The 26,873-nt window shown below is 40.3% G+C and overlaps 1 protein-coding gene across 3 annotated transcripts in view; it reads right to left on the bottom strand.

Moving 5' to 3' along the window:
- The window catches only part of LOC123750957 (probable cytochrome P450 49a1), a 151,446-nt gene that overhangs the window by 64,424 nt on the left and 60,149 nt on the right, over positions 1–26,873 (bottom strand). For 2 of the 3 annotated variants that reach the window (XM_069305812.1, XM_069305820.1), the window contains exons 2-7: positions 24,417–24,516; positions 24,027–24,252; positions 23,550–23,790; positions 6,561–6,677; positions 2,320–2,396; positions 1,903–2,104 (exon numbers count right to left, since the gene is read on the bottom strand). In XM_069305812.1, the coding sequence (XP_069161913.1) occupies positions 1,903–2,104; positions 2,320–2,396; positions 6,561–6,677; positions 23,550–23,790; positions 24,027–24,252; positions 24,417–24,419 (866 nt within the window). In that variant the 5' untranslated portion in view covers positions 24,420–24,516. The remainder of the gene's footprint in view (positions 1–1,902; positions 2,105–2,319; positions 2,397–6,560; positions 6,678–23,549; positions 23,791–24,026; positions 24,253–24,416; positions 24,517–26,873) is intronic. The other variant, XM_069305825.1, reaches the window with a different exon arrangement.

The following is a 26,873-nucleotide window of genomic DNA, read 5'->3' as shown; positions in this document are numbered from 1 at the left end:
CTCAGGCTGTTATATTTTGTTTATCTACGTTTGTTGGCCAGATGCTTGGGGCTAGCTTCATTAAGCTTTGCACTGTGACTGGTGGATATTAGGGAAGAGTTGTATGCTGGTCAGGAAATAACTGTTAAGGGCCCCATTGACCACCGATAAGGAGGGTCAGCTCCCGTACAGGTCCATTATGTGGTAAATGAAGACAAAATGTTGGCAGCCGAGTCCATAGAATTTCAGCATTACAGAATTCGGATATTGACAGGTAAAACGAATGTTCAACACTTAAATGGCGCAAGCTTTTTGGCCAACCTTTTAACGACTGTGTAGTGAAGATGTGGCTTACGTCACCAGTACAATACTGGGTACCTGATCATGATGTCTGAGTAGTGAAGATGATTACAGTGAAAACAGTGGGCAGCAAAGATAGTAACAGTGATGCAGTCTGGGTGTACTGAAGACAGTTACGGTGATGACATATTGGTTAAGTTAGGATATTTACAATGCTGCAGATGGTGTTAGTAAATTTTTTTTTCAATTATGATGGTTGTGAATAGTGCAGATAGGTGTAATAATAAAGTTTGCGTGTAGTGATAGTTACACTAGCAATGAGGGTTATCTTGAGGTTATCTTGAGATGATTTCGGGGCTTTTAGTGTCCCCGCGGCCCGGTCCTCGACCAGGCCTCCACCCCCAGGAAGCAGCCCGTGACAGCTGACTAACTCCCAGGTACCTATTTACTGCTAGGTAACAGGGGCATTCAGGGTGAAAGAAACTTTGCCCATTTGTTTCTGCCTTCGTGCGGGAATCGAACCCGCGCCACAGAATTACGAGTCTTGCGCGCTATCCACCAGGCTACGAGGCCCCTAGTAAGTGTAGGGGCCGATGGTAATAAAGACGTTTTTAGGTGATGAATGTAATTTGTAACAAAGATGAAAAAAGTTGTTTATAGAAAAGATAGTTAAAATTACAGAGATGAAGGTCTTGTTTAGTATTGATGGATACAGCGATGAAGAAACCCTCAATGATTTCATGACTTCAAGCAGTCCCAGTGGTGAATTGGTAACACACTCGCCTGACGTTTCGCGAACGCTTTGGCCTGGGTTCGTTTCCTACCGGGGAGGATTTACTGGGCGCCATCCTTAACTGTAGCCTCTGTTCACCCAGCAGTGAATGAGTACCTGGTTATTAAACAATTTGGCGTGTTGTATTCCAGGGAAAATTAGGATATTTCTCTCTATTTCCGTCTCATTACTTCCTCCCTCTCTCCTGCTCTTCACCTCTCCTTCCCGTTCTGTCTCCCATTGGGCAACAAATGAATGAGCAACATTCAACATTGTCGACGTTAAATCAATGTCGTCGATGTTGATTCAACGTCGATAACTTCAATAAAATATATTGTAAGCCTCTGCAGACAAATAAACCCATATTTCATTCTTCATAGGTGTCGCTGGCATTAGGAATAGGAGCTGATCCCTCTTAAAGAGGAGCATCAGGGTCGACCACATCCATCCTATGACACTCACCAGTCCAGTCACTGATCACCATGCAACGTTACCGGGAGGCTGGCTTCAAGCCTCTAGCCGTCATTCTCGGACAAACAGACATTCAATTGTTTTTAGAAACAGATACAGTATTTCAGATCTTTTATATTATTAATTAATAATATATTTCAACATAAAAATTATGTTATAAACTCTGAAAAGATTCTTTAATTCTTTAATGCTATGAATTTTTATATTGCAAATGAATATTTTAATTTATCTTTAGGCAATTGTAATATATAAAATATTTGTTAGAAATGCTTAACCTTGTTAGTATAGTTTTATTTTACTGGCAAGTAATTATAATATTGCATCTAGACTTTCTTTTTTCCAATAGCATAGTAAATACAGTTTGATAACTGAACTCTTACTCTAGGAATTCCTGATGCGCCTTCTGGAGTTTCCTGTAGGACGGGGTTCGGATCAACCTCCAAAAATGAATGTTGAATTCTACTTCACTCAAATAATAAAATATATCATTTGTCAGTTTGATGAGCTTCATGGGTTCTGAGTCAGCTGCCAGGTTCGGTGCCAGACACCCAAGCCGACGATTCAGTGCCACGGAACCAACAGCTGTTTACACAAACAATAAAAATTATATAAAAATAATTTGCAATGTGAATTAACAACGAACCCCAAACTAATGTGTCTGAAGTAAGCACACACACACCTCATACATTTCTAAAGTAATTATATTTTGTATTAAGCATCCTAATTAATTGATTAAATTGTTAAATTATATGCAATATAAAACACTTTTGTAATTAGTAAAATTATGGTTTACGTACACTCAAGAGCCCATTTGTATAACTCATTCTGGAAGTAGTTTGGCATCTCTGCAAACTGTCTCTGATGCAATGCAATTCTGAGGGGGAATTATTGTTTTATTGATTAAAAACAACAGTTGCAGATCGATCATTTGTTCTTGTGTTTTCCTGGCAACCCAGGTGTCATGAGCATGACTGTGGTTCGCAAGGCAATATTCGCTTCCATTTCAACATTTACCAGCTTCCGATTACAAGCCATAGTTTGTTGTAAAAACTTAACTGATTTACAAGCTTCCGGACTAATTTGTGGTGTATTCTGTACATCTCTGTGTACAAGGATGACAATAACAATGAATGAGTTATATAGTAGATATTGTGTTTTTTTTCAACTTTCAGATTCCCTAAAATAAAGATCTAACTACTAACATAACAGCAACTTAACTGTCTAAAGCGATAATAGTTATATCAAGAGGCCACTAGGAAACTATTGATTTCTTCGTGGGAGAGTGGACTGTATCTATGCTCTATGTTCCCTAAGTGTCTCAGTTTCAGGCTGATCCAACAGGAATGGTGCTACTTTTATTTACCTGTTGGATGAAAAATCACCACTTTACCACTTAGTAAATAAAAAGAATATGTATAATGCAGCTAGCATTGCTATGGTTACTAATTATATTAGCCTATCCTTTTGATCTGGTATCTAGCCACATAAGAATTATATTATAAACAATGAAAAGATTCTTTAAATCTTTAATGCTATGAATTTATCTATTGCAAATGAATACTTTAATTTATCTTTAGGCAATTGCAATGTATAAGATATTTGTTAGATATGCTTAACCTTGTTAGTATAGTTTTATTTTAGTGGCAAGTAATTTACTTAGTGAGGTGAGCTCGTAAGGTCATGTTATAACCGCACCTGCCTGTTACTGCACCACCAACCTCCCTTAGTTTATTAAAATGCAGGTACGAACTCTGTCTTATTGTACTAAGATTTAACCCCTCTTGTTGGGCCAGAGGCTGTAGTGTTGTTCACTACTGATGTTGAAGTGTTGTTGTAATGGACTCCGTCGGCTCTTGGCTTCAGGTGACAGGTTTGACTCACACTCCACTCAAAACTTATGGCAAGACACACTTATAACCCTTTAAACCATGTGTCTTAATGTTTATACACATTTATGTATAATTTACACCACCAACTAGCGTTCCACAGTTGTAAAACTGCTAAAACTAAGCATGTACGACCATGGAATGTTGTTGTTGTGTTGATTTAGGGGCGACGACGATCGTGGGATCGGATACGCCCCTGCTGCCCGATACAGGGAAATAGCGGAGGGATGGGGTCCCTATAATCTTTTCAGGCCATAGACCCTACAAACTCGTCAGGCCACAAATTTTACAGTCTCTTCAGGCCACGAACATGACGGAACCAGAATGTCTTTTCCATGGTTCCATGGTTCTGCCATTCCATGGCAGAACCATGGAATGTTTCCATGAGGTGGAATAGTAATGTTTATTCAAGCGTCAGCGTCTGGACACTAGTCGAATCCACCCCAAGATGGATATAGGTGCCCTGCATAGACCATGTTACTGTTTTAAGAATTCATTTATACATTCGTTAAGGTGTCGGGTCTCCAAAAATATTTGAAAAATATATAGTATTGTGGAAAATGTTAAACAAATCCAATTTTTTGCCATCAGCGTATTGAAAATTTCACCCAAATATGTTAAGAAATAGATTTTATACGAATTTAATTAAAAAAACTGTGCTGATGATAAGGAGAACAACTTCTTTTTACTGAAACTGAAGGATATTGCAGTAATAAAGAGATGCAAGCACCTGCCTGATGCACAAAAAAGAAGAATAGCAGTAAGGAGGGTTCACAAAGTGGCTATGCAGCTGATGCCTTTCTATCATTGCTGAATAATACATAACAGCACATATAATAGTGATTAAGGATGTTATTATGCTTTATTTTGTATATAGCATATAAATACATTGCCCAATTCCAAAATCTGTTAGTTCCACTAATATCCAACAATTTTTTTGGGGGGTGGGCAGTTTTTTTATTTTTTTGTCTCCTTAGTTTATGACCTGATTTTGTTGTAGTTTCTACGTCTTGGAGAATGCATATCCGTTACTACGTATGTGAAGCTTGCAAGAAATTGGTGAACATGTTAATCAGCCACTGGTTACCTTGAGGTTACCTTGAGGTGCTTCCGGGGCTTAGCGTCCCCGCGGCCCGGTCGTCGACCAGGCCTCCTGGTTGCCGGACTGATCAACCAGGCTGTTGGACGCAGCTGCTCGCAGCCTGACGTACGAGTCACAGCCTGGTTGATCAGGTATCCTTTGGAGGTGCTTATCCAGTTCTTCTGCCAGGTGGCAGAAGTTGTGACTTATTTTTTTGGACGATTTATTTACAAATTTCGAACTTTATTCTCTTTGTCTTTTCAGGTAGTATTAATGAATGGGGGACCAGATGCGGGCCTTATTACATATAAAGCATACTTATTATCCGTATTAACCCACTATCCTTATCCCTATATTATGTTTTATGGAGGGGTTATTTTTTCTTGACTTCATTTCAACACATATTGACCTACAACTTTCACATATTCTATTACGAATGCCACGCCATGTTTATTAAAACTTATATGGAAATTTATAATGTAGAACGACCTTATTCATTGTCGATAACTTCACTTCAATTTTCTCTAAAAACTAAATTTTAAATTTTGAGACCTTAAAATAATGAAATTTACTGTTCGATTCTAACCATTTTCACATATTATATGCAACGTTCTTAGTTCCAAACGTGGTGTTGTTTATTTATTCATAAACTTCTAACTTTTGGGGTTATAACTTTTTTTCGTCTAAATATTTGGCATATTTGGAAGGCCACATTGACAGTTTCTTTTACAGTAAACTATACTCCCAAACGTAAATTAAACACCAATAATTAATCATCATATGTCATTCTTAGACCATAATGAATATAAGACAAATTAGTGAAAATTTAATGTTTTCTGTTTGAATTTGAAAATTGACGGTTATCTATTTATAAAAGTTACTTATTTTTTATTTCGTTTGTTTTTCATGTTACGATGTTGATCCATTTGGATAAATTGGTGCATTTACCATGTAGCTCATGGAAAAAAAAATTATTATACAGTTTGAGCAAGTTTGATATTTTCGAATTCCGACCCCTCAACCAAACATATTTTGTTAAACAATTATTCATTCGGTATTTGCATTTATTTTGTTGTATTACCATGATATGCTTATAACTATTATAAGTAATTACATATCCTGATTTGGATCCATTAAGACGGACTTCCTGGGATGGTGTTCACAAAATGGTTAAGATATGCTGACTGGACTCACTGTGTCTTGAGAGAGCTTTGCTTGTTCTACAAATAGCATGCCTGGTCCAGGTGCTCTTATATATTACGTTACTCAGACATGTTATGCTATAATTTTGGTTGAAATTTTCCACAATTATTATTGTGTGTAGTGCGACAATATAAACATCAAGATTACTTAGGCTCCATTAGAATGAATTAGCACAAATAAGATAACGTCATGGGCTTGACATAATCTGTTGTGACAGTCTGCTAATGACCAGATAGACGGGTTGAGTCGAAAGAAAGCAGTACCATTAATATGGAGTGAAGCTCAAGGAAATGATTCCTTTCCCCTGAGTAGAGCTGTATAGGAAGCATATATATATATGTCGTACCTAGTAGCCAGAACGCACTTCTCAGCCTACTATGCAAGGCCCGATTTGCCTAATAAGCCAAGTTTTCATGAATTAATTGTTTTTCGACTACCTAACCTACCTAACCTAACCTAACCTAACTTTTTCTGCCAGCTAACCTAACCTAACCTATAAAGATAGGTTAGGTTAGGTTAGGTAGGGTTGGTTAGGTTCGGTCATATGTCTATGTTAATTTTAACTCCAATAAAAAAAAAATGACCTCATACATAATGAAATGGGTAGCTTTATCATTTCATAAGAAACAAAATAGAGAAAATATATTAATTCAGGAAAACTTGGCTTATTAGGCAAATCGGGCCTTGCATAGTAGGCTGAGAATTGCGTTCTGGCTACTAGGTACGACATATATATATATATATATATATATATATATATATATATATATATATATATATATATATATATATATATATATATATATATATATATATATATATATATATATTATATTACTTTGAAACACCTGGAATAAGTGTCCATCACCTGTCCATGAATTCCAAAGAAATCTGATCCATGACAGGGAGGTAGTGAAGCACCTCCTTCACCCTCATCATGGAGGACTGTACACGGCTGCGAACTCTCCACCACTCCTCCCCATTCCTGCAACAATATAATAACAGCATTTTAAAGAATAAATAACATGCAGACGACGAGAAACAATAACGTGGCTGAAGATATGATGACTAAACTACACATCAAAAAATGGAGAAAGACGACGTTTTGGTCCATTTTACACGACCTAATAATGTTTGGAGGGACCGAAATGTTGTCGTTTCATAATTTTCTGATGTGTGGTTTGGTCCTCGTAATAAATAACATTATAATTATTACTTAAATATATGGAAAAAGATAAACTTTCACGATGAGTGGGTTGCCAGCAATTACCTACCTGCTGCCAGTTGTGGGCGCTATAATTCACTTGCTGTTAGCGAATGATTCATGGTACTATGGAATCACTGTGAAGCTGTGAGTTATCCTAGCTCCTACCAAACACACGACGAATCTACAACATTGCTGCAACTTTCGAACAAGTTGTATCACTTCCTAACAACCAATATACCAAGTTGTAGCAACTTTGTAACAAGTTGTAGCAACTTTGTAACAAGTTGTAGCAACTTTGTAACAAGTTGTAGCAACTTTGTAACAAGTTGTAGCAACTTTCTAACAAGTTGTAACAATAGGGAGCATTATGTTGTGTGTTGTCAGTGATATTTGCTCTTATATACAGTAATTTTACTGCACTACTTCCAGCTGGTTTACATTACACCTTAACATTTAGTAATTCATTTACATTTATATTTTATTTATTTTGTATTTCATTCACCTGGGCTCTAGGAGATTCGAATCGCGGACCCCCACGCAAGTGAGGCCGAAGCTACAAGTTACAATTTTGAGTCCCACCTGAGCTGCCGTAGGGTGCAGACGTGTCGTCTGACCGCTCCGGCAGTTTGGGGAGGTTGCAGTTTTCGCCAGCAGGGGGTGGGTGTCTCTACCCTCCCTGCTGTCCCTGCCTGGTGTTGACGTGGCGCTTTTACGATGAGCGGCCATCTTCCCGCTGTTGAGAGGGTAAACTCCGTGGGTTTGGAGTTTACCTGCCGTGAAGGGTATCCTTTCATTGAGCAGGTCATGTGTGACATGATACATGTCCCGGTCGAGGAGGTCTACGGGGTTGAGCTGGTGACTGCTCGCCGGGTGATCATCAAGTTTGTCGGTGAGGAGGCGTACCGTGGATTTCACCTGCGGTACGAGGGCCGTACCTTGAAGTTGTTGGATGGCACTGGTTCTGTGGCCATATCTGATCGGAGTGGTGCCGTGACGTATGTGAGCGTCCATGGGGCCCCCATGGAATTCCCTGAGTCCCTTCTCCGGCGTTTCTTCCAGAGATTTGGCTCCATCGTCAGTGTGAGGATGCACAAGCTGTCTTCTGGAAAATATGCAGGGTTGAAGACGAACATTCGTACCCTCGGGATGCGCCTGAGGTCGGACATTCCATCCTCTGTCTGACTTTTAGGGTACTACGTGCGGGTGTATTATGCCCGGCAACCCCGTACTTGTTTCCGGTGTGGCATGTTGGGGCATCAGGCTGCCGGATGCACTGCGGATCCGGTTGCTCCAGTCAACTTGTTCCGGGAAGAAGAAGATTTCCCACCGCTCCCTCTGGAGGAGGTCTCCGGGGATGAAGAGGTGAGCGTTCAGTTAGCGGATGCGGCTCCCCCTACGTCGCCGGACGTTCCTCCGATTGTTACAGACTTCTTCCGGGTCTTGCAGTGCCATCGGATGGTCTACGTGCTCCTGTCACTGTCTCCGCTGCTCCTGAAGGCCTTCCTAGTGATCGTTGTGACGCGCCGCCGCCTTCTCTCTCGTCTTCGGCTGCTGCGCCTGGCCCTGTGTTCTCGCCTCTGGTCCCGGATGTGCTGGGTGCAGGGGTGGCTGCGGAGCCTCCTGCTGTGTGTGGGCCAGTTCCCCCTGTGGTGGAGGCTGCTGCCGTTCTGCGTCGGGCGTCAGTTCGTCCAGCTGGTGGGACCCGTGTTTTTGGGTCCGCTTCCGGCTCTGACGATCTCCGGCCGGAGCCCAAGCGTTCCAGGCGTTTGTCGTCTGCCTGGGCCGATGTTGGGGAATTCGGTGACTGTGGGTCCTTGGGAGTTGCCGGTGTGGAACCGGATATGTCGCTGTCTCTACGGTTGGTGGTGGCAGAGGTTCATGTGCCTGCTGATACTGGTGCCCAGGTCTCGGGGGTGCCTTCCGTTCCTTCTCCGCCTGGGGATACTCCGCAGTGGGAGGTGGTGGCTCCCGCTCCCAGGAATGGTGTGGTTGCTGGTGCTGGGCGTGGCCTGATTGTGACATTACGGAAGGATGCGCGCCACTCTGATTCCCTGCAGTCGTCTGGTGGTGTGCCCGTGGCCGCTGGTGCCCCGGTGGTGGTGTCCTATGTCTAGCCCCCTCTTGTGAGGGTGTGTGTTGGGGACCTGGGGGACGTGTTGCCGGCGTCGGTGATGCCACCGAGTCACTGGTCGGCGATTGCTGAGTTACTGCTGAATGACGAGCCGGGGGAATTTCATGGTGGGGGTGTTCCCTTGATGTGGGGGATTGTGGCAGTTACTCGCGTCAGGAGTGATACCATTTGGGTCCCCTGCTTGCGAGTGTTTGTAGCTAGGGTTCCGGATGACATGGCGTCCCTGGTGGGTGTACGAGACCCTTGGGGGTGGTTACGTTGGGAGGCGTTCAATGTGCGTTTCCCCCGGGCTTTGTTCCCGGGCAAGTATGTCCGCTGATTGGCCTGTGTTTTGCAGAGTGTGTATTCTCTTCATGTATTACCTTGTATTACCATGTTGTATTGTTTTCTTTTTAATTTTCCCTTTGTTTATATTGATGATTTGCTTGTGTGTGCATTGTCTTGTGTTATGTTTCATTTTCTAAATTTTGATGTGTTTTGTTGTCGGTCCTTCTGGCCGGTGTTTGTTTGTTTTGTTTATTTGCTTACATTATTTGCTTGTTTGTTATTGTTTTTGTTCTTTAATTTGTCTTGATGTATGCTGTTCCTCCATTTGTGCTAATTATTGTCCTGTGCTGTCGGTCCTTCTGGCCGGTTGCTTCTGTATTTTGTTTTTGTTTTCTCTGATATTTTATTGTATTTATTGTCTTTATCTTGCATGCTTGCATGTAAAAAAAAAAAAAAAAAAAAAAAGTTACAATTTTGAAGTTACTGTATTGCTAGCCTGACCGCCAGGGGGTCTAGACGTGGTCCTCAAGTGCTCCCCAGTCGTTGCTCGGCGTTCCGTGTGGGAGGGCATTGTTGTTGAGTCGGCACCATGGGGACCCCCCTTCCCCCTATTCGCCGCTCTGAGACCGTGGGTCTGGAATTTTCTGGACGTGCGTCTTACCTAGCCCTTGAGATTGTCCTGCTGGATATGTTACATGTTCGTGTTGCCGATGTGTACGGGCTGCAACTGCTGACCACCCATTAGGCACTTGTGAAGTTTATCTCCTCTGATGTCTATAAGGACTTCGTGGCCCGTTACGATGGGCGCTCTCTTCCTTTCCCTGGGGACGGTGGTACCGTCACTATCTCTGACCGATGCTGCTCTGTAACGTATGTGGCCCTGCATGGTGTGCCGTTTGAATTCACGGAGGCTTTGTTTCGACGGTACTTTGGCCAGTTTGCTACTGTCGTTTCCATTCGGATGAACTCCGTCTCTGCCGGCAGGTGGCGTAGAGTCTCGTGTGGGAGCCGGACTCTCGGCCTGCGGCTCAAGTCTCCTGTTCCCTCCGCAGTTACCTTGATGGGCTACACTATGCGGGCGTTCTACGCAGGGCAGCCTCGACAATGTTTTCGTTGTGGCATTGAGGGGCATCTGGCAGCTGATTGCATTGGAGTCGCTGCTGCACTTGTTAATTTGTTCCAGGGAAGAGGATTTTACCCTGTTGGTGGCGCAGAACCTGTCGCCTCATGATGGAGTGGGTGGGGATGTTCCCCTGCCGCGTGCTGACCCAGTGGTGGTTCTGCATTCCTTGGCTGTTGGCCCGGCATGTGCGGGAGGTGGTGAACATGACGAGGTGGTGGTGGTGAGCGCGGCTCCGCCCTTGCAGTCTATCTCTTTGCTTCCGACGGCTTCTGCACCTGTTTCCGACTCTGCGCCTCTGTCGCCTTCGACGTCCCTGCGGGCGCCTTAACCTGTGTTGGTCCCTTCCCCTTCTACGGCCGCACCTGTTCCTTCTCGTCCCCCGTATTGTTGAGGCTGACATTCTGCGGGGTCGTGTTTCCCCGGTTGTGGGGCGGCCTGCTGCCGGCTCCTCTCGGGTGCCTCTTACCAGGGGGTAACAGCTCCGATGACCAACGGCCTGTCCCCAAGCGTTCATGTATGGATACGGGTGCTTCGCCTCCTTGTGCGTGGGTGGAGAAATGTGAGGATGCGGTGAGTGTTGATGTTTCTTCTGAGAGCTGTTCCTATGTGGAGCGCGAGGGTGGTACATCTGGTGCCGATGTGGGTCCCGTGGATGGTGAGGGCCTTGGGGTGGCTCCTGCTGTGGGAGTGGAGGCCTGTGTGGGGTCTGTGACTCATGCTTCGGGTGCGTCGCCCGCGTCGGATGGTTCCAGTTCCTCTTGGGGGGTGGTTCCCCCTTGCGAGGTTGAGCGTGGACGTGGCGACCTGGTGGTGGTATTGAAAAAAATTGCTCGCTCTGAGGGTTCCGTGTCCCCTTTCCTGTCTCCTGTTTTGTTGGCGGTGGTTTTGCCGCCCCCCACGTCTCCGGCCATTTCTTCTGTGTCTCCTGCTTTTGTCGGAGGCGGTGTTGTCGCCTTGGCAGCCTCCGCCCGCTGTTCCAGTATCTCCTGCTTTCTCGGCGGTGGTGTTCCTGCCTCCCCTGACGGGTTCTTCGTCTTCGGTGTCCTGTGGTTGGAGGCGATCGCTTCCACCAGATGTGGTGATCCCCAAGTATATGGAGTACCCGCGGTGTCGTGAGGGCCGTCCTATTACAGAACTGGAGTATTTGATATGGGTGGCTTATAAGCGGAAATATCAGTCGTGGAAGTTCCCTGAGAAATATCCTCCTCATTGACTATTGTGTGTTGTGGTGTTGCTCGCGCATGGGTGCGTGAGTGTGGGGTGGGGTTGCGTGTGTGTTTCTGGGTCGGGGGGGTTTTGTTTTCCGATTCCTGCGTGTTCCGTTTTTTTTTATGGGTTTGCTTGTGTGGGGTTTACGTGTGTGTTTATGTGTTCGTGTCTTTCTGTATATGTTTTGTGTGGTTTTATACTTCCGGCTCTGTGTGTCTTATGCATGGCTGGTTGTGCTATTGTGCTGATGTAGTGGTGTGTTTGGTGTTTTGATGGTTTATATCATGTGCTTGTGTCCTTACTGCCTTCTGGTCGTTTGCATGTGTTTTTTTTTTTTGTTCTTTGTTTTTGTACTTACAGTTCCCTGTGTGGTTCTGTTTTCTGTTATTAATGCTTTGTGTTTCTTGCCTTGGTTATGTGTCCTATTCTGATTTTAGTTTTGTCTTATGTGCCCGTGTTGGGGTTTGTTATATTCTTTCTATCATGTGTATTTAACTTTTGATTATTCTTGTGTTTGGGTTCTTTAACTGTTGTATTACTGTATTCTGTGTATCCTGTATGTATTCTTGCTTTTCTTTGTATGTGGGTTTTCTGTTTGTACATTGTGGTTTCTTTTATAAATAAAAAAAAAAATCGAAGTTACAAAGAGGGCGATTTCTACTGGGCAGTAAATAACTCTTTTATTTACATTTAATGTTCCATCTGGGTGGAACATCTCAGATTTCACGACTCCATTTATCATACATTAATATCGTCCTCTGCATGAAGGTTGTTAAGTCTTTTTTTTAAGTATTTACATCTTTTAATAAAGATTTTTTTAAGATATTAATTTATATTGATTTTCATAAATATTTAAACTTTTATTTATACTTTTTGATAATTGTGTTAAACTTTTTAACACTATTATTATCTCCGAAACATTTATTTGTAAAATAAATGAGGTGTAATTTTCTATCTTACTGCTTTTCTCTCATACTTAAGAGGTTTCTGAAGAAAATGTTACGTAAAGTTATGTTGGTAAAGTCAATGTTGAGCAAACAGTTCACATGTCTGTTACATCTGTCTGATGACCCAAGCTTAATATGAAGTGTACTGCTTCTTAGTCCTGTGTATATATAATGCACTGTTTCTTGGTCCTGTGTATACATTACACTGCTTCCTGGTCTTGTATAAGTAGCACTAGCACCATACTGCACACGTGTCCTCCACCTGTATGATTATTTTCACCCTTAAATAACTTTAGAAAAAAATAGAACACAGAGGAACTTCAACAGTAACAGTTTACTGCGCCTGATACTGATTATCTGAAGTGATGGAGTGGTGTTACAACACGTCACGAACAGGACCGGAAGGGAAGGGAACGGAATGGAGGAATTAGGAGAAGCACCTAGCTAGCGTCACTATACAGACTTGGAAGGATCAGGATAATGATTTGGGATGGGACGGGGGGGGGGGGGGAGGGCAGGAATGGTGCCTAACCACTTGGACGGTCGGGAATTGAACGCCGACCTGTATAAACGAGACCGTCGCTCTACCGTTCAGCCCAAGTGGTTGTGCACAGATAGATAGATAGATGGATGGATAGATAAAGACCAGAAAACACAACCACTTCCTCTCACACATTCATCAGCATTTCCTAAACTTCTGAAGATTCAAAGCGTGCATTTAGTTTGCGCACTGTCAATCCATCCAACTTTATAGATAGTAGTTCGTGCAACTGCATAACAGTACAATCTTTGACGTACTAAGCAATTAGATACTAGAATTTGGAACTATTCACTTTATAGAGTCCGAAAAAAAATAATCTAAATAACAAACGTAAATATTTCTAGGCCTAGTATAGCACACATTTTTATTATATTAAGCCTCAGATAGCATGTATTAGGCCCATGAAGGTTAGGTTAGGTTATACAATTTATTTAGTTTGCATTTGCAACATAGAAAATCTCTTCATGTTTGTCCTAATTCAGTGGTACCGATTTCTATTTTCTATTTGCGTTGTACGTCAGTATATGTACAATGGGCCTCATCCTTCCCTTAAGTACTCCCAAAACATGAGGATGGGCTGGTATTATGCCAAAACACTTCCTGCATTTACATCTTCAAAGGAAACAATTGATTGTATGGGCCGAACAATCAAGTATAGCACTCTGGTAACCAACTAGTACAAAATTATTAGAGATAAGCAAAGTATATATATTTTAATTCAGTTGACAGATCAATATTATGAATATTGAACATTAAACTGTGGAAATATCAAAATGTTTCAGACAATGTTAGGCTACTTGTAATTGTCTATTCATGGGTTCACATGCCAGATAAAAGATGTTTAAATTTTAAATGGTTTCCTTGTGTATTATTTTGCAGTCTTTGTAATTACAATTACATATTATTATTATTATTATTATTATTATTATTATTATTATTATTATTATTATTATTATTATTATTATTATTATTATACTATTATTATTTCAACTATTTTTATTATATATTTCAGCTATTTAAGTTATATACTAGCTGTACCCGCCCCGCGTTGCTGTGGCTCAGTCTGGTTAAATAGAAAAGAAAGAAAAGAGAAAGCGCACATTTCTAATATGTTTAATTTCACAATGCTTGTGGGTATACAAGTATTTTCTGTTGTTCCATTGTCTGTGGAGATATAGAGATTGTCTGGTTTGACGACTCTATAACACGCAACATATAATTGTCCACTGTGAGAAACAATCCGTGTCTAGATATAAACTGCACAATTCTAAAGATTGGCCCTGAGCTTTCTTGATGATAATTTCAAACGTAAATCGAATTGGAAATTACAATCTCTTAAATTGAAATGATATATCTGTTGGAATCGTAGGAAAGCGAGGAATGAGGACATCCTCACTTTTCAAAGGTCCTTGTCAAGATTCGCTTCTACGACGTTGATGATTAATTTTTCTGCTTGCAAGGTGCGTGGCGTTGCAAAGTTTTGGCTGATTGATATTTCGCAACATGATAATTGGCACGCCGATTTTCAAATGACATACGTGTGATGGTATCCCTGGCAGATCGAGTGAAATAAAAAATTCTGTTGGATAATTCACCGCTTCATCTGCTTCCTCAACAGTGTCGACGGACTTGTATGTGACTACCTCGCTGTGAATGTTAGACTGAAACAATATTGTTAAGTTCGTAGACGTCTTTGTTCTTGGCCGCAAGTATATTGCAGCCAAGAACAAAGTATATTGTTCCCTCAGCCAATCGTGATTCTTATAATTGATTTGAATATTGGGAAATACTTTTTCAAACAAATATTTTTTTGACGTCACTAAATTGTAGAAGTTAATGAGGCAATGAAATTCGTCCTGAGGTCAGATCAATCAGGCACGTTTCCGTTCTCAATTTTCAGAAATTGATGTGAGAATATCCCAGCTGATGGATCGTTTTGCTGCTAGACACGCATATTTGTAATAATTTTAACGTCTTTACTGTGACACCCCAAAGTAGAGTGTTTCAGGCGAGCATTAATTTCGTTCGCTGGTGTACGATCGAGAAATTGCAGGTAATGTTTGCCTGAAATCTCCATGCAAGCAATATTAATGTGTTCCCAAATGGTCTGAATGTTTCCACGCAAATCTTGCAATGATCGATCAAGAGCCTTGAGCGATTTTTGTGGGCCACTTGTGCATTCATCCCAAACAATACGTTTACAATTGTGCAATGCTTTTCCCATGCCGGATGCTTTGGAAATGTTGCACGTGGGAGTTTCAGTGAATTGCATGCTCAATGGCAATTTCATAGCCGAAGTAGAAGTTCTTCCACCTGGTAGCAATGTCGCAGCTATTCCGGACAATACAAGAGCTAAGGTTATGCCATTTTGGGTACCGAAATGCTGCCAGAATCAATCTAATTGGGAAGGTTTTACAGTTCCTCCTGGCGCATCTAAAAAGATATCTCCAAGTCCGTTATTGACAGTTTGAATTATTTGATTGTAAATCCCTTTTTGCTCAATCGTTAGCTTTAGGAATGTTTACTGCACATACAACAACAGATCATCTGTGATGTAATTTTGTTCACGACGCAATTCTACATCGAACGAAGCAGCAGCAGATCGATTTGGTGATGGCATTTCCAATTGATTTAGAACTTTGTTCGCGATTTCTAAGCACAAATCTTCAGTCATTATCAACGCTTCGTTGTAGATTTATGATGTAAAATCTTTGTTCATATTTGAATTTTCCTTGAGTAATCGATGGATAATATCTTCAGCCATGTGCGATTTATAACCCATATAAGAGTCCCATAACTCTGATGGAGACGAAGGGGAGCAAGGTGGTCAATATGAAAGCAAACAATGCTCGAATTTGATTTGGATGTGACGTGTTGGACGCGACATTAATTTATACATCCCAGTGTCGGTCGTTCTCCAATAAATTAAGAGCATTGACATGTACTACGGAAAGTGGCATAAGTTATGCCGTGGACAAATCTCAATGGCTGGAAAGACGTTGGACCGGGCACATTTACCAACAGCATGCGAAGAAAGAAGCATTCATCTTGATTGGGATGCACGGTGTACAGTCTGCCTATCGTAGTTTATTTGAATATGCCAAGTTGTCCTATCGACTCGCTCTCCTCGTTTGCGTCGTTCAAATGATTTTCTACCCGCATTCTATGTGTATTACAGTAGGCACTTCCGAATACAGCAGTGTTTTCGCTAACGCGTCATTTTGACAACGTGAAGAAAGCAGTTAACGTTGTAGCCGGTGGATTCATAGGCTGTTTGTTGCACATTTGCAGCTGTGAAATAAACGTGTTGTCCCTTTTCTTATTTTCAAAACAAAAACAAAAAACACTAACAAAATATTTCAATTCAAACGCAGATCAATCGACACAGCTCAAATTGACCACCAATTGCACTGAAAGATAAGAACATTTCAAAAAACGAAATGTAAAAACAATAAAAAAAAAAACATATAAGCTATACCCTACGAAATGAACGGTATGGTAAAAACACAGCTAAATTCCAACGCAACATCACACAAAACAATTAAATCAAAATGAAAATCCATCAGAATCTATGAAAATTAAATTTATCAATGCAATCGGGAATATTGAAATGAATCGTAACATATTTTGTATATCGTGTGTTGCTCTTACGTGCAACAGATGGCAAGGTCTAAAAAAAAAAACGCATGTTTTCACCTGTCACAGGTGTGGCATCTATATAGTATGTATATAAAAACACGCACGTATTCGAATGGAATCGTTGTTTCAAAATTTCCAAGCAATTGGTGAAGAACTTTTGGAGATTACAACGTGTGTTGCTCTTATGTCCTACATATGGCGAAGTTTTAAAAAAAATAGCATGTTTTTTTCCCTGTCACAGGTGAGGCATGTATATAGTTGGTATATAAAAACACTCGCCTATTCGAAAACAATGTTGTGTCAAAATTTCAAAGCAATTGGTAAAGAGGTTTCGAAGATTTCCCTGACATGAAAAACACATGAAAAACAGAGCTTTTCAAAAAACATGTTTTTTCCCGTCACCTACGTCACATCTATATAGTATGTATATAAAAATCCGCTCGGATGAGAATGGAAAGTTGTGTGAAAATTTCAAGGCAATTGGTGAAGAACTTTCGGAGATTAGTGATTTTGAACAAACGAATATTTCCATTATTATTTATATATATTACTAGAATTATTAGTACTATATATTACTAGAATTATTAATATATATTTTAATTATTTTCTGTTAATAATTAAAGAAAACACATATAGGTCTGCTAAAATATGTATAAAATATTTTGAGTCCCATATACTGTTAATAATACTGTAATTCAGAACAAACAGATAACAAGTATATCGTGTAAAATTTAATTAGGACATCATTCAATAGAATCAACACTATATCCATGTTAACGTCCCTATAACTTTTAAGGTCAACAATCAGAACATTGAAACGTGTAGGCAGTACAAATACCTTGAGGTTGGTATTAACAGTGACATTGTAAACGATCTACACCGTAGGTAAAAAGAAAGACTAAAACCACTGAAAACACTTACAGGTAAGAATATTGGTGTCAATATTAAATATGCTAGACTATTCTATATGATGTTTGTTAGATCTCTCGTTGATTATAATGCTTTGCACTTAATTAATTTCCCCTCCTCTGTGTTGGACAAACTTGAAGTAGTACAGAATGAGGCCATGAGGATAATTCTTGGTGCCCCAAGATGCACATGAATCATCAACATAAGGGAAGAACAGAAGCTTCCAACCATACCAGAGAGAATTATGCAAGTCAACACGACCATTTGCCTTAAAGTCATGAGAGACCCTTCATCTCCAGCATTGCTCAGAGACAAATTATTTAGTGCTGTTAACACCCTATTGACTGGTGCCGACATACCAACTCACTCTTTTTATGATTCATGGCTGAGAAAAAATGCCTACAATCTCATTAAGTTCAACATTCCTTTTAAGTGCAATCTACCTGTCTCTGATATTCCTCTTTATCTGTACCCCACCATTCACGTATCATACACACCTGTCACCAAGAAAGACAATGAGAATCTTGCTCTTCTCAAAGCTGTCACATTCGAAACATTTGCCTCTCTCATCGAGAATTTAAGATCTCACCAGCACTGTGTCTACACCGAAAGCTCAGTCCAATCTTCTACTGGACGGACTGCAGCAGCATGTAGGTTTTATAGAAATAATATTTGGCACAAAGACTGTCAATGTCAGGTTAACCAACTGGCTGACCTCCACACAAGCAGAACTAGCAGCATTACAACTAGCTACCAGTACATTAAAAAACATTGGAGGAGGAATAATATTTTGTGATTCAAAGTCTGCTCTTCAAGCAATCGAAAACGTCTCCTGGAAGATCGACAGCAAGAACCTCATACAACCAATTATAAATGACCTAATTGCTGCACAGAGTAAAGGGTCTCGAATCTCCTTTGTATGGATACCATCACACATGAATATAACCCATCATAATGAGACAGACATTGCAGCCAAATTACCGTGCAACATAGATGAAGTTGAATTAGATCTAGGTATCCCCATCTCTACTGTCAAAACTATATTGGTCCAAACACTCAGGTCTGATAGGAAAGAAATTTCTCCACAAATGACTCCAAACGACCTGAAAGTACTAGTATAAAAAGCTATGATTTGTTCAGATCTGAAACCTGTATCTATGGGAAGCACAAAACGTCCACCAGACTGTGAAACACAGTGGTTGCCAGGATCAGGTTGGGTTACTGTTACCTGTGGCAGGTGGCTACAAGTGACGGATCTCCCAATCCTGAGCACTCCAGGTGCAAACTTTGTGAGCAGGAACTGCGGCATGATCTCGCACACTACATCACCGAGAACCCATTTATTAGACCTTTCAGACCAGTTGGCATGAGGTACCTGGAGCTTTGCAACTACTTTATTCACTCTCGTATTCTTGAAGATATCTTCACAGGTGTACCCAAAATTTGCCAGTGCAGGATACTGAACATATGGCCCTGTATGACTAACCATCCTGTGTGATAGGGATTTTTTAGCATCACGTAGCTAGCTTTTTGACACACTGTACTCCCCCTTCATATAGTCTAGGGTAACTGCACAAATGCAGATGTACCTAATGTACATCTGCCCATCTGTATATCTTAATAAAAAAAATCCCTGAATGAGTTTGATGTTATCAGTTCTTATTTAATTGCGTTTAAGGTCTTGCATAATCCTAGCACGTCAAACTTTCTTTCTTGATAAACTATTGCTACTGAAACTGTCCATGATACGTCGAACTCGCAATCCACACACCCATGCAAACCTGAGTTTGCTGGCCTAGATTTATTTCACGATTTTCTCCACAAGGGAGATGATGCTTTGTTTAGATGGCATCCTCAGCCTAAATTCCTTATTCTAATACTTCACAAGATAATGTGATAATTCCACCACCTAGTGAGCGGTGTGGAAGTAAGAGCAACACAGGAATAGAGTGCGACAGACATAGCATCCAAGGATAAAAAATTTCCATAAACTAGACCATAATTTCCTGAACAGAAAATCTTTGAATAGTCAAGTAACCGGACTACGCAAGAAAGAATGACCCAACAGGAATATATCAAGATTTTGAGAGATTCTAAATGAAAGCCTACATTAAATATTCTAGATTGAGTCTGAGTATCTTCTGATAGACGACTGAACAATTTAGTGAGAGACTGTGTTATAGGAATGTTTCAAAATAACGTGTAATGAAGAAATAAAGTTATCGAACAATTTCAGAGATATGGAATAGGAGAAAGCCTCATAACGGTATGAAAAAAGCACCTGAGACATTCTGAAACGATAATCTACAATGACTCACTAAAACATCTAATGACTAAACATCTACAATCACTAAAATATAAAACATCTAATTAATTATGTTCTTGTTTTTCATAATTATTAATTAAGACAATATTAATTATACTGAATTAATGTAAGCTGAAAGTATCTGGAAGCGTGTTGAAGGAGGTGAAACAGTATCCATCACACATGATGCATACAACTATGCAGAAATGTACGTATGAGGGAATGAAACGTAGGTCAGTAACAAGGTGTTCTTCGGTAATGCATATATGACCCATACTGTTCCTCAGTATGGGTCATATATATATATATATATATATATATATATATATATATATATATATATATATATATATATATATATATATATATATATATATATATAACTTTAGAACACTTTCCCACCAGGAGACTCGAACCCTAGCCAGCACAGAAGCCTTCCAGCAACTGGCATAACAGGTACGCCTTAACCCGCTCCAACACCCGCTCAGACACTTAAAAGAGATGGTAATTTCGGAGTATTTAAATACCCCAAAGATCAACACCTCCCAAGAGCACCAGAGCAAGTGAGGGGTCATTTATACGTTAATTTCATCAAGTCCCTGTTAATATGGGAAGACACAGTGTCTCTGCTTAAGGCACAACTCTCCTAAACACGAGAGTTAAGTATACAACTTTAGAACACTTTCCCACCAGGAGACTCGAACCCTAGCCAGCACAGAAGCCTTCCAGCAACTGGCATAACAGGTACGCCTTAACCCGCTGAGCGGGTCTGAGCGGGTCTGAGCGGGTGGTGGAGCGGGTTAAGGCGTACCTGTTATGCCAGTTGCTGGAAGGCTTCTGTGCTGGCTAGGGTTCGAGTCTCCTGGTGGGAAAGTGTTCTAAAGTTGTATACTTAACTCTCGTGTTTAGGAGAGTTGTGCCTTAAGCAGAGACACTGTGTCTTCCCATATTAACAGGGACTTGATGAAATTAACGTATAAATGACCCCTCACTTGCTCTGGTGCTCTTGGGAGGTGTTGATCTTTGGGGTATTTAAATACTCCGAAATTACCATCTCTTTTAAGTGTCTGAGCGGGTGGTGGAACGGGTTAAGGCGTACCTGTTATGCCAGTTGCTGGAAGGCTTCTGTGCTGGCTAGGGTTCGAGTCCCCTGGTGGGAAAGTGTTCTAAAGTTGTATACTTAACTCTCGTGTTTAGGAGAGTTGTGCCATATATATATATATATATATATATATATATATATATATATATATATATATATATATATATATATATATATATATATATATGTCGTACCTAGTAGCCAGAACGCACTTCTGAGCCTACTATGCAAGGCCCGGTTTGCCTAATAAGCCAAGTTTTCATGAATTAATTGTTTTTCGGCTACCTAACCTACCTTACCAAACCTAACCTAACTTTTTCGGCTACCTAACCTAACCTAACCTATAAAGATAGGTTAGGTTAGGTTAGGTTAGGTTAGGTGAGGTTAGTTAGGTTCGGTCATATATCTACAATAATTTTAACTCCAATAAAAAAATTGACCTCATACATAATGAAATGGGTAGCTTTATCATTTCATAAGAAAAAAATTCGAGAAAATATATTAATTCAGGAAAACTTGGCTTATTAGGCAAATCGGGCTTTGCATAGCAGGCCGAGTACGACGTTCTGGCTACTAGGTACAACATATATATATATATATATATATATATATATATATATATATATATATATATATATATATATATATATATATATATATATACATATATATATATATATATATATATATATATATATATATATATATATATATACATATATATATATATTATTAAATATGACCGAAAAAGTAAGATTAATAATTCTAACACGAATTTTCTCGATCTTTCTTATGTTACTTTTCACTGATGTCAGACATCTGCAGGAGCTGAAGGAGGCATTTGAGCAGAATTCTCTGTTGCGTTTCACTTACGAGATGGAGAAGGATGGGAAGCTGCCCTTTCTAGATGTAACAGTCATGGAAAGGAGCGGAGGTTCCCACACTGCAGTCTACACTAAGGAAATGAACATAGGAATGTGCCTAAATGCCAACAGTGACTGCCCAGACAGGTACAAGAGGAGTGTTGTTAACGCATATGTCGACCGTGCTCTCAGCCACAGCTCAGAATGGAAGCAAGTCGACGAAGAACTCTGTAGGGTAAGGCAGGTTCTAGTCAACAACTGCTCCTCCAATGGTTTCGTTGAAGACATCATAAGAAGGAAAGTGAAACGCCATTCAACCTCTGAAGAGACAACTAACACAACACCTATACCCCCTATTAGACTATTTTACAGGAACTTCTTTTCCATAGCTCATAAAACGGAGGAAAGGGTCCTGAAAGATAATGTTAATAGAAACGTTATCCCTACAGACAAAAACCAGAAGATACCACTGACGATTTACTAAAAAATAAAAAAACGGCCAGCCTACTCATGAGAAACTCTCCAGACACAAAGCAGAACGCTTTAAAAGAGACCAACGTCGTCTATGCCTTCAAATGCCCTCTTGGGGACTGTAAGCCTCAAAAAACTCCTTATATAGGCAAGACAACAACATCTCTTTCCAGGCGTTTAACGATGCATAAGCAACAGGGCTCCATTAAGGAACATATAATCTCTTCCCACAACCAAACCATCACCAGAGAAATCCTAGTAAACAACACAGAAATCATCGATAGATACAGCGATAGCAGGCGGCTTGACGTCTGCGATGCACTACACATCAAGAAGTCAACACCAGCAATCAACAGCCAATTAATGCACAACTATATTCTACCCACTTCAAGACTCCGCTCCAATATAGAAGCATCAAGAAATATGGGCCAATAGGCCCTCTGCAATTACTTCCATTCAATACCCATTGTGTCGTGTTCTGTCTTGTGGTGAAAGTTTGTTTTCACCTCATCCGAAACTGTTGTAACATATCACCTCACCCAAATGCAGGTATAAAAAATCAAAGATGGTTAAGCTCTATTCAGTTTATATATATATATATATATATATATATATATATATATATATATATATATATATATATATATATATATATATATATATATATTCGAATTCATTTATAGATCATATAGCTTTATTAAAAAATTATCTATGATATTTTATAATTTCATTTGCAAAGAAAACAGTAATATGAAACTGATGGAATATATGCAAGATAACGTACTGTTGGTGACCCAGAAGGGAAAGAATTGCAACTTGCAAGTGTCAATGAGAACGGGAGGAGATGGATTGATAGATGGTTCGATAGAAGGATAGATGAATGACCCAGAATAAAATGGATAGTTATTGGTAGTCTCAATTGCTGGAAACTAGCCACAAACGAATAACAGAAATGTCTTAGTTAAGTTCGTCAAGACAGTGAGGACCTTCTCCTGAGTGATGGGCAAGTGTCTGAAGACATTCGCAGCTTCAAGAGAAGGAATAATAAGAAGCAGTAAGTGACCGAGGGTTGGAAGGCAGGGACCAAGAGCTGACACCTGTTCTGGTGAAACACAGTTACACTACTGACCAAGTGATACTTACTCTAACAATAATCCATTTTTATTCTCAAAGTAGTTGTCTGCCGTCTCGTCTTTGATCTTCTGTAAGGAACCGAAGCCTTGTCTTAAGGGGTTGTTCATGGTGGCGCCTATCAGAGCCTCAGCGTCCTCTGGTCGAACCACAACCACCATCGGCGGATTAAATGGCAACGATAATTGAAAAATTGGGCCATATTTCTGAGCCATCTTTTGCATGAACAGGTGAATGTACTTGGGAGTGAAGGCTGTGGAATAGATATATATTAATTCACTACTTTAAGTTCCTATTTCAAATGAAAGAGAACTACTATGTAAATTTACACTCATAAATAGTTCAGTGGTAAGCTGCCTCATCAGAGAGTTGTGGAAGTCAGAGATTCAAAATAAAATGGATTTGAGGGATATGTTTTAGTATAGAAATTGATGAAAAGAAAACATAAAATATGTAAGCATCACACTTGGTCTGGCCACAGTGACGTACATCTGTCCAAGAGCACGGAAGGAAGAACACCGATCACAGGATAAGCTCTTGGTCCCGGCACTTGTGAGACTGGTCTTGCAACTGGCGCCTTCTGTGCTGCTGCTGCTGCTGCTGCTGCTGCTGTTGCTTGGCAAGGTATCGCTGTAATTGCGAGGGCACGGGACAGGGCAGGTGGCAGGCGCCCCACGGCCCTCACCAGCCCGCACTTCAACACCCCTGACATCACCTGTGTAGATAAAACCAGCTAATTGTTACAGCAGCAACAGATTATTATTTTTTCCCCTGAAGCATGGGCAGTTAAAGTCAAGTTAATTTTACATTATATGCTGAACTAAATATGCAGTGTACAAGGGAACAATGCTCAGCTATATATGAATGTGTGGTACAAACCATTACTGGTGTGGGCGTTATGCTGGACCCGTCAACCAGGATCGGACAATGATCACTATGACTCCCTCTTCCCAGAACAGAAACCCACAGCGTTTCTGTACTGGAAAGCAAGTATTCTGTGATCAATATATGCATTGATCACAAACGAAAAACAAACAAAATAAATAGCTTGATATTCAATGTGGATCTGAATCACTTTAAATGAGACCTGATTGGCAGGTCTTTAGACACAGACATTGGTGATAACATTTATGATATCTGAAATGCAATAATATAACAATATGAATTACTGTTCCATAGGTAGAATATAAACTCAGTGGGTCAAGTTCCGGTGGCTGAGATGTGTCAGGCCTTCACCACATCATCCCAGCCAATCCGTCTACAGACGAGGATGATCCTGGGCCACAGTCTTCCTGGGAATCACGGCCCTAACTATTCCTGGTTCGGCCTCCTCATAAGCTTCAAAATTATCGAAACAAGCCCAGGTAAGATCAGGCCAATAGACAGGAAGTCCGTCACCGCTCGTCCTCGGAGGTGAATTGCCAAGTTCACCGCCTATCATCAGCGTTTTCTTGGTGTGACGTCACTTCTTGCACGACGCTAATTGGTCCACACCGTCTTCTCTTGGACATTTTAGATCCGCAAGCACCTTGCATTTCCTGGGCATTTCCCCACCTTGTCCAAGAGGAGGAACATCGAGTTCTGACTCTTTCTCACAATATATCCTCTTTAACTCCCAAGAGTCTCATTATTCTTTATCTCACTGGTTTACTTTTATCTATCAATCATATCCTATTAAGTACAGATGCTCAAGTATGGAGGGAACGTCCCGGAACAACTATCACCTTAAGTAAGCCTAGGCTATGCCCACTTATAATCATGACAATAAATATAAGTATTATGAGGAAGTACAGACAGTAGGGCAATGAACCCGTGAGGGACAGGTACCTAACCCCTTCACTAGTGGTCACAGCTGCTAGACTGTGCAATGCAGCACCATATTGTAGGAACTAGACTTGATTGTTAAGATGTGTTCTTGATCCTTGTTGAATGACATACCATGATGCCAGCTCTTTAGGGATGATGCACCCGATCGTCAAGCTAAACACGTTGTGAAATTTTGCCTGACTACAGGTGCACAAATCAGACACCTTCCCGCTTAGACCTCTACCTAGAGTTCCCTCCACCCGGTAAGCCTTCACTCCACACATCCTCCCCTTCAAACCGACTTTCCTTCGGGAGTCCGTCCACCTTGTCGGAAATTCCAACACGAAATTACTAACCCCTAACATACCAAGCCAAAACGGTTATGTTAGGACATACTAATATTACTAATCCACTAATAATCATGAGATAATCATTATAGGAAACATATAGTATAGTGGCTTTTCAGAGAAAATGGGATATTGCCAAGTAAGGAAAACCACTATTTATGCACAATACCTCTATAATGAAAACAAAACCTTCAGTCTAAGGGTTAAACAGGATAAAAAATTACTCATTAGAACTAGATTTAAGTATCAATCAAATCCAAGATCAACCTCCCTAAGTCGGTAATGACAAATCCACATCGAGTCGAGGAGGGAGACGCCAAGCGAGACGCCATTGTGCGCAGGGCATTCCAGACGCTCCCACGTACCGCCTCTCATCAAGAATCAGTACGTGCTCGCAGCATCCATACTTCTCGCGAATTTCGTAATATAGGAAACAATATTAGTCCGCTAAACCTTAGATTTTGCTACTTTGGGAAGTATTGTTCCCGGTCTACTTGTATAATATATTACTTTTTCTTGGCCAAGTGTATTATATATTCGTAGCCCGGGTATGATGCTAGAGAACTACTCGGAACGGAACGGGTAAGCTCTTGTTCCATAATATAGATTTCTTGCCGTATATATATATATTATATATATATAATATATATATATATACTATATATATATATATATATATATATATATATATATATATATATATATATATATATATATATATATATATATATATATATATATGCTGTGTATAGTAGTGGGTCAGATTATTACTTAGTAGGTACCCCGCAGATGCAGTTCTAGTGAGGAAGAAATAACATGGAGTCAGCCTGTGGTAACATAGGCATCCCGGTCACCATTACAGACCATGTCCAACGAGGTTCATACACGGGATAGAAGGATGTCCAGTGCATATTATTAAGCTGTTTCTAATCGCTAGCTAAGAGATATTTATCTTTAACTACCCAATTTAACACTTGTACTAACATTAATTTAGTAATTTATTTATTATCTACTATTGGTAGTATAGTCTATGTACGTATACCCCCAAACTTGACAGTAGGATAACACCCAGCAGGGTAAACTTTCAGTAAAGTCCACTTTGCAAAATAAACTCCACTATTATATATACAGTCCATTCTTAATTAATAATATTAAATTAAAGTAAACTAATAAGTCAATAATT

The sequence above is a fragment of the Procambarus clarkii genome, chromosome 6 (genome assembly GCF_040958095.1).
Source record: "Procambarus clarkii isolate CNS0578487 chromosome 6, FALCON_Pclarkii_2.0, whole genome shotgun sequence".
In the NCBI taxonomy this organism is placed as follows: domain Eukaryota; kingdom Metazoa; phylum Arthropoda; class Malacostraca; order Decapoda; family Cambaridae; genus Procambarus; species Procambarus clarkii.
Note: the sequence above shows the minus strand (reverse complement) of the source record. Positions and strands in the feature narration are given on the sequence as shown.